Here is an 8,671-nt window from a genome sequence, read left to right as displayed (position 1 = left end):
GAAGTGGTCACTGCACCGAGCCTGTCTGAATTTAAGAAGAGATTGGACTGTGCACTTAGTCACATGGTCTGAACTTTTGGGTAGACCTGTGCGGTGTCAAGAGTTGGACTTGATGATCCTTAAGGGTCCCTTCCAACTCAGGATATTCTATGATTCTATGATTCTATAAATAAATGGTAACTTTTTACAAACGTTACAGATGATCACAGTTCTTGACCACAGAGTGCAGTGAAACTTCTACACTTCACAGATGTTCAGTCTACAAGTACTGGAGCTATGATCAAGAATAACTCAGTAAAACAAGAGTTTATATGATTTCTTTGTAAAAGAGAACTTTTATTTGTCAGCAGTGTCTTAGTAAATGAGGTTGACAGGAACAAGTAATTCCACTACTAGTAGCCAAGTGCCCATTGAGTTCATGATTTGACTTCTGTTTCTTCTACTTGAGGTAGTGTATCCCAAACTGGTTCCTGAATGTGTTCAGGTATTTTCTCTATCTTAGTCTAAAAGGAAGAGAAATAAACCATTTATTATACGAACTAGTTAACATCTAACAACTTCATTTACTTGGGTTTGAGATATTTATCAGATTAAAAATGCCACCTAGTGGCGTTTTCAAGCAATACAGCCTCTTTACCTTTCAATACTTTGAAAAAAAGGTCCTTTACAAACTACGCGCATTTCCTCTACTGACAATTATTAGTATTTACATCTGGACTTAATCTCACAGCAGTTAATAATGTGAGATGGAAACTTACCTTTTTTACTTCCATGGCAACTCCTTCAGGTAAGTTTCGTTCAACATACTCCAAGTACACTGCAGCAGTACTACCCGTTAGGTATTTTAACTAAAACAGAAGTAATGTTTTTTAATGAGCAACTAATATTTCAAACAGAATATAAAAAAATGAGTTTTCTATAGCTTCTCTAGTTCTTGCTATGGGACCATGCATCTTACAGCGAGAATGGAGACAGTTAAGCTGTACATAACAGTTATGCAAGTATGAAATAGCAATTTCATACCACAGAACTGTGCATACTGCCTGTGATCATATGCATTGATTATGCTCGAAGTGCAACTATCTGATCAAATCAACTTGAGGTTATGCAAAAATTCACAGTTTTTGTATGCTCTCAAAGTTCAAGCTGGCTATAAATCCTGCCACTCTGGAATTCCACTGCATTCTTGATCTTCTGGTTTCTCCCAGACAGCTAAAGCTGTTGGTCTGTGGGCAGTGCTGCCCGACTGTCTGGGGACGTTATGCAAAGTCCCATTTTGCTAAGCTCTGTGCAATTACACAGTAAGAGACCCAGGGGCCACAAAATGCTGGCAGTAAACCTTTCTTCTAAGAAAGTCAACCACAGCTGCATTCTAAACCATACATAAGTCTGCGTCATCAGCCACAGAGCAAGTGGTTTGTACACACTTCCTTTCCTGTATTTCCCTCTTGCAATTTTTAGTTTGCTACATGATGCTGCATAGGGCAAGTGTGTTCAAAAATTATTAGGCAAACTCACAGAGAACAGAACCTTCGGTGACTGGTAGTGACAATGATTTACCTGCATCTTTTTCCCTTCCTGAGAAAGCTCCTATTCCCTGGATTATTGGAAACCAGGAACACAAATCATACTAAAGTAACTCTGATATCCATCTTATTTTTAACTATTCTTTCAGATGGTGATCAAAATCAGCCTTTTAGTCCAAAAATTATGTAGGCTGTACATTCAGAGTAACTTGTGTTACATTTGGTGTACCTAGATCAGCTCTTTTCTGCTATTCTCGGTACTCTCCTCCCCAGCCCAATTAATGTATATATATTTAACATCTTTCTTACCTCCAAACATGTGTAATGTGTTCTCATTTCATACTGAACTCTGTGCTTCTTGTAAATGTGTACAGATTTTAGAAGAGTAAATCGTTCTATCTTCTTTGGAGGTCTGTGTCTGAACAAAGCACAAAGAAAATGTTGTAATACTTAATTTTATATAAAGGATGCTAATATAAATTAACTGAGATTATGGTGAAATCCTTGTTCTTATTTGACATTTTGAAGATCCACAGTATTAAGTGCTGGTACGTTTAGTATTAATCCACATGGGCACAGTTCATTCTCAGGTATTAACCAGCTTTAGTTCAAGGAAGCTACAACAGCTGTAACAAGAGTACTGTTGGTATTCTTCATGCACTTAACATGCAATCCTACTGTGGCAGTGCTGTGTGTATCACTGCTGCTGCTTCCCCATCATTGCACTGCTATCTAGAAATTGTTAGATTTATAACCTGAGAAATGTCAGATTACACCCATTTCTTCTGAAAAAGGAAATACTTGTAAGCACAGAACTTAAGTTACAGTAGACAACGTGAAAAGCACCTGACACATCATCATGCTAGAGATCAGTTACTTACATTTTTTCAACAGAGATGCCAAGTTCTTTAGCTGCAAGCACTGCAAAATATTCATAGCTGTCCAACACAGCTTTATCGTGGCCTTTAACCAAAAGGGACAGTCTCTTGTACAGTGTTTCTGGCTCCTCTGAAATAGTCACCTGCATTTAAGAATGGATAAGAGTTAACACTCCATGTTCTCCTTAAATAATCCATGCAATATGTTCTATGTTTTCTTAGCCTGTGTGCCACATTTGAAAAACAGGGAAGAAAAAAAACTTCACACACTGTTAGCTGCTCATACTCTTTTACCTACAAGAAGCTGGCTGTATTATCTCGATTGACAGTCCTTAGTTTTATTGTCCCTGGTAAATGTGAGAAGTATCCTTTCTGTTTGTCCAGGTACAAGTCTGTGACATTCAAATTACAAATTTATGACTTTCAGTTCAAGCATTAATTTCTGACACCATTCATCCAAAAAGCCCTGGTGTGTCCAGGAAGCACTGCTTTTCTCACAGCTTTACTCTCCTGCAGTTTAGAGCAGTAAATGCCGTATGCAGCAGATGTGGCAGGAAGGCTGGGATCTAACTGTGGATCTAGCACTGCCTGTAAGAACTTGGCTTGTTTGCATCTATCAGAGAAATTTAACGTGTCTGAAATCCTAGACAAAATCAAGGCAACCACATTCTATATATAAGATATACACCACACACTTCCAAGAACTTTCCACCTCACCAGCCCTGGTTTCCCAGCTTCCAAACCAGAAACAAAGTACTAAAAGTACTAAAAAATACTAAAGTACAGAAACAAGGATTGGCTAAGATGCTGCAAGTGCTGAACTAAATGTGGCCAAAAAGCTGTTTTTTCATAGAGTTACAGCTGCATAGAGAAGGAAGAAAGTGACAAAGATGCAACTTTAAGCTTCAGGAATCTTTCTGGGAAAAAAAATCCCAAATACCAATAATTAAAATGTTTTCTTTCTCTACGGCAAATTTGACGTAATTTAGACAGAACTTTAAAAAGATGAAATTGAAGGATTTGGTTTTTTCTGTATATCCTTTTTATTATTAAGACAACTTGCAAAATATTTTTCTATGAAACACTTACCAGAGGATTAGTTTTATGCTCCTGAGTTTGAGCATGGGATCCAGAGAATCGTACTCCCATCAAGTCACTGGTTCTAGATAGATGGTAAAGGGAAAAGCACAACATTAGTGTTAAAGTTAGATTTTTTTAAAGGAAACTGGGGGGAAAGTGGAAAGGAGAAAGATCTTTTAAACTTACGGAAGAAAACATTGCTTTTGAATAATTCTGCTTGCATAATTGGCAGGACGAGCCGATGCCTGTATAAAACAAACAGTCAAATGGCTTTTTTTTTCTCCCCAAACCAAAAGTAGCCAGCTAATAATACAGGTTTATTAGAAGTTACTTTTATGCACCATGATGATACTCATTTGATCTACCAAAAGGTACTCATTTGATCTACCAAGTAAGTCTGCTCTATTGGAAAACACAGGAAAACAGGAGCACAGAATCATATTTTAGTATACAATAGGATCATAAAAACAATGACAAAAACACACACAAAAAAATCATCAACCACAAAAATAACCAAGAAAACCCACATGCATGCAGGAAAGAAGCTAACAGCATGCAGCTATTATTAACCAGGCACCTGAATAGCAATCATAAAGTGTTTTTTATTAGAAAAACATGTTTTGTGTGGCATCAGATACCATTTCGGCATATAGTAGTTTCCTGTTTAGACCTGCTTTCATAGGACAGTATCTATTAGCTCTATCAAGAGACAAGCCCAAGTAGGTCTTGCTGTTGTAAAAGCAGTTGAAAATAGTATCTTAGAAAAGATACTATGCAAAAATTCAACCTCTGAATTTAATTTGAAATTTTCCATTCTTTTTTTAAGAAAATGTTCCTTGTGTTTTGAACATTTGTTCTGTTGAGAAAATATAAATGGTTAGAACAAGTAAATGAACTGTCGAAAAGATAGCATGATTTTTTGGTGTTAAAATGGAAACCCAACTGTTAATCAAAATGTAATCTTGCTGTCTGTCATACCAGATAAATCTCTCCCTTCTGAATGTTCATGTGGCTTCTAGCTTCCTACCAGTAACTCAACTTGGCAAAGTTAGAGACTACTCGGGGCAGGGGGACAAGGAACCAGAACCCTCTTGCTTAAGAGAAACTCAAGACTGTGCAGAATGAAGGAGCACCATGAGCTGAGCCTACTTATCCAGCCCCTTGGTACTCTTATTTAACAGGTGCTGGGGTCATGGCTTTCGGAGAGAGAAGACAGATTCCCCGCGCACCAGTCAGAATTAACGCCTGTCCATGTAACCTTAACTTAGTCACTCATGAATACGTATAACTCTAGCTTTATGGTGCTATTAGGTCCATGTATAATTTATAACGTGATGTATAACGTATATACATGTATAACTTATAATGCAGTACGCATTATACATTAATTACAGATCAGAAGTGAATGAAGCTGTTCTCTGAAGTAATTCTGCCTCGGTCACTGTTTACCCAGCAAATTCTGCATTCAGTAGGAAGGAAGAGGCAGGACGCTTTCCTGTTTACAAAGCTAATTGTTATCTGAAGAACAGGCTGAGTGTCTCCCGTTAGGCAAATCCAAACTTTGTCAGATGATCACAGGTATTACATCTTAAGTACACAATACAATGAGCAACTTTACGAGCACAGAGGATTTGCCACTGTAGCTGATGCCCACCAAAATGTTTCCAAGGTCATGTTAATAACTCCTTGAGACCTAATACCCCAAATTAAAGAAACAGATCTGATGGAGTTATGTTCACCCTTGTACCTCCATTCTCCTGATGTGAAATCAGAATACCACCTTCCTTTCGTTCAGGTGGAAAACCCACAGTCATCGCCATCACCTGACATCATGTCAGAGCACTGATAACCCCTCAAGCACAGAAAATTTCTGTTCAGATCAGGGCTTAAACTGCGTGTGGCAGCATCCTACCCCAGATGGCAAAGGAGAGTCCACGGATTGGGCAGACATCGGGTAAGTAAACTGCTGTTAAAAGAGGGCAAAAAAAATTGTAGCTAGAAGTTGTATTGGTGCTTTTGTGTTTTGTGTGTACGCAGTCTCTGATACACACATAGTCTGTTACTTTATCTAATTGGCCTTGTATTACAGATATATTATTTGCACATAAAGATGCACACGCTTATAGCACGTACACCCTGTGCTGCTGGAGACAGAAATTACAGTCTTTGTAAAATAAAGATGAATAAAACAAACCATGAAATATCAGAGTTCCACCCTGAGTACTGAACTCCACAGCCTTCACAATTCTGTGTGCATTGCTCCCACCGCACGCGGCCCCTCTGTGTTGCTAATTGTGCATCTAAGTGTTGAGTCTAAAGCTTCTGTCAAATAAAACGAAAGGTGCTCTGTGCAAATTTAGATTGATGCTTGGTGTACCCCAGGTAACCAAAACAGCACTTGGCGTGCGTTAAAATCTGTTCTAACAGCTTCTTTTGCTGTCCGACTGAAATATTTGACGTATCCTTGCTAATGGCCGGTGTAGGAGGTGGAAGAGATGATCAAACTGCAACAGGATTTAATTTAATTCCCTGTTTGAGCCAGTCCCCTGCACAAATCGTAACTATAGCCCCCTCTCAATGGCAAACAGCCCCGTTATTTGGGGGAGAGATCCTGAAGCGAGCAGGACGGGATGGAGATGGCTGGCTGGAAGGTGCAGACAGCACATGCACCGCGAGCATTTAGGGCTTCGGGAAGCCAAGGGGAAACTCCTAACGCTGTATTTCCCTCAGCTTGTGAACCCGGCCAGCCTCCCTGCTCTCCCCCCTGCAGCTCCGCGACCGGGAGCTTCATGCTAGACGCGAGCTCGGTGCGCGACCCCGAGCCCCAGCCGCCGCCACCCCCGACCCGCAGAGCAACCCGCCGCAGCCGGGCTGCAGCGGAGCCCTCCGGAGCCCCCTGCACGGACGGCGGCGGCCGAGACGCGGCCCCGAGCCTCCCCTTCGTCCCCGGGAAGGGGGAAGATGAGGGACCGGAGGCCGGGGGGCCGCCGAGGCGCCCCTGCCCCGCCGCACGCCCCCACCTGCCACAGCCGCCGCCACAGGCACCCCGCCGCCATCTTGTGCCGAGCCCCGCACAGCGCCCCCGCCGCCCCGGAGGAGCCGCGGCCGCCGTGAGGCGCCGGCACTGCGGCACCGCCGGGAGGGGGCGGCCACCGGGACCGGGACCGGGACCGGGACCGGGATGGGGACGTGGAGCCGCGGTTGCGCTCCCCGGCCCCCGGGTAGGGGCGCCGCCGCTCTGGCGGCTCAGCCGGGTGAGGGCGGCTCTGCCCCTCCGCGGCCGCCCTCAAATCTCTCCGATTTTTCCAGGCATCAAGGGGAAAAACCAGTGCCGCAGGGAAGAAAGAGGCTACGGGACACTCCTCCCAGCCCCGGCCTGCAGAGGTGGCTTGTTTTTTAAGACGGTAGATCAGGCTTCGTCAATTTTATCCCCCCCACCCACCCCCCCAAATAATGCGCCGTTTTCCCCTCTGCCCACCCACACATATGCAGGTGAACGCATTGATTTTTTTCTTGGAACATTTTAGAAGCCAACCCGAAAAGTTACTCGTGAGCTTGGGTTTTGAGGTTCACCCCTCTGCAAAATGCTCAAATAGCCTGCTAGCAAAACGCTGTTGGCTGGGTTTTGCTAAAATAAAATGGACTAGAAGCGTCTCGTCACGTAAACCCCTCAGTCGTCACCCAGGTTCTTCACCCCTTTTCACCAAGCACGAAGGGTGCAGGGGATGTGAACAAGCACTTAATTCGCACCACTAAGCCCTCCTAGTACACAACCAGGCAAGCAATAACCTGCAATTAAGCTGTGTGCAAGTTAAATGCTAACAGCAGGAACCTGAAACCAGCAGAGATCACAAGCTATATAAAATGCATATATTTTTTTATTTTGTTACTTCCTCTGCCACCTAAAATTAACAGTCTGCTTTTTACACTAAAGCACCTAAAATATTTACAACCATCTTCTAATAAAATAACAGTTAAATATTGAAAATAAGATTTTTCTCATAAAATATGTTTTCTGTATGTACAGGTTTTAGCAAAGAGGACCAAGTTCAATAGTGAACAGTTTTCCATCATCAACCATCAGTAAGAAAACATCTTCCCTGAAATAAAACTGTCCAATTTATGTACAAATAGGCAGAACGGCATCTGTTTCATATCAGCCAATGCAACACTTAAAGAAGTCAATGTTCGAGGCCTAAACTGTGTACTGTGTAAGACATGTGCATTTTTTTCTTTATGAATAACTTCTTTGGTTATTGTTGTTCTATCATCTTCTTGGCTGTAGAATAAAACAGCACCTGATTAGTATTACTGAACCAGGCATATATATGTATGTATTTATGTATACACTGGGTTTAGCACAGATACCTGTCCAATTGGTGCTAGAAAAGTTCCGCTGTAGTTTCTTTGACACAGAGCTGCTTTTCAGAATCCAGTCCACACGTTTTACTGCACTTCACTCTGTTCTTCAAGCAGAACTCTCACTGACTTCAGTTAACCACTTTGCTGAGACACTTGGTTTGCTTCCCACCACTGACACAGCAGTTGGGAAATGTTTCCATTTTGCCAGGGTGGCAGCCTTTCTCAAAAATCTCCTTGAAGTTCAAGAGCATACAGGTTTGAAAGAGAAAGAGTAGACTGCTCGATTGCTTCTGCCACAGGCCAACTCAAGTTACAGCTCACAAAAGCTTGCTAACTTTGCTAACACTAAGACTTGTGCACCCTACAAAATGTGCCATCCGTGGATTTAGTTGGCAGCACCCAGTTGAACTTGGGCTACATGGGCCCTGCAAACAGTGACGTGTCACAGCGTGGACTGGAACTGATCAGGAGTCTGCTGACTGGCAGCTCAGGAAAGGAAAGAAGGCTGCTGCCTGATCTCCTGAAACTCACAGGTACAGCAATTGAGAACATTGTCCTTTCTGTATGAGAGGGAGCAAAATTCTACCCACTGGTCAAAAATAACCGAAAAGTCTCTGAAACAACCCCCAAAACACTAAAACCACATACACAGGAACTTCACTAACCTGAAACTGAGAAGTGACTGCCATTCTCCTGAAGGGCTGATCTTTAGTTTCAGAACACTTGACCTGAAGTAAAAAGTTCAGGTCATTTGGCTTCACGTATTTGGCTTTGACAGAGAAGTCACCTCTCTGCCAGTGAGTCCCACTGGTTTTGAAATTGTGG

The 8,671-nt window shown here is 42.4% G+C and overlaps 1 protein-coding gene across 1 annotated transcript; it reads right to left on the bottom strand.

The window, feature by feature from the left end:
• Positions 1-321: 321 nt before the first annotated feature.
• MRPS10 (mitochondrial ribosomal protein S10) lies at positions 322-6,545 on the bottom strand. Its single transcript, XM_084283279.1, has 7 exons — positions 6,505-6,545; positions 3,671-3,729; positions 3,494-3,566; positions 2,408-2,547; positions 1,836-1,944; positions 759-848; positions 322-503 (listed from the first exon to the last, which is right to left on the bottom strand). Exons 1-7 carry the CDS (start codon positions 6,538-6,540, stop codon positions 417-419), a joined length of 594 nt encoding a protein of 197 aa, XP_084139405.1. The 5' UTR covers positions 6,541-6,545; the 3' UTR covers positions 322-416.
• Between the last annotated feature and the right edge of the window lie 2,126 nt (positions 6,546-8,671).

The sequence above is a fragment of the Netta rufina genome, assembly GCF_964035555.1.
Source record: "Netta rufina genome assembly, chromosome: 3".
Lineage (NCBI taxonomy): Eukaryota > Metazoa > Chordata > Aves > Anseriformes > Anatidae > Netta > Netta rufina.
This window is presented reverse-complemented; position numbering and strand designations above follow the sequence as displayed.

Excerpts from the sequence above, each read along its gene's own strand:
- MRPS10 (XM_084283279.1), bottom strand. The coding sequence starts at position 6,540 with ATGGCGGCGGGGTGCCTGTGGCGGCGGCTGTGGCAG. Across the intron at positions 3,730-6,504 it reads TGTGGCGGCGGCTGTGGCAG|GCATCGGCTCGTCCTGCCAA; the intron begins GTGGGGGCGTGC and ends TGTTTTATACAG. Across the intron at positions 2,548-3,493 it reads AGCATAAAACTAATCCTCTG|GTGACTATTTCAGAGGAGCC; the intron begins GTAAGTGTTTCA and ends TCTTAAATGCAG.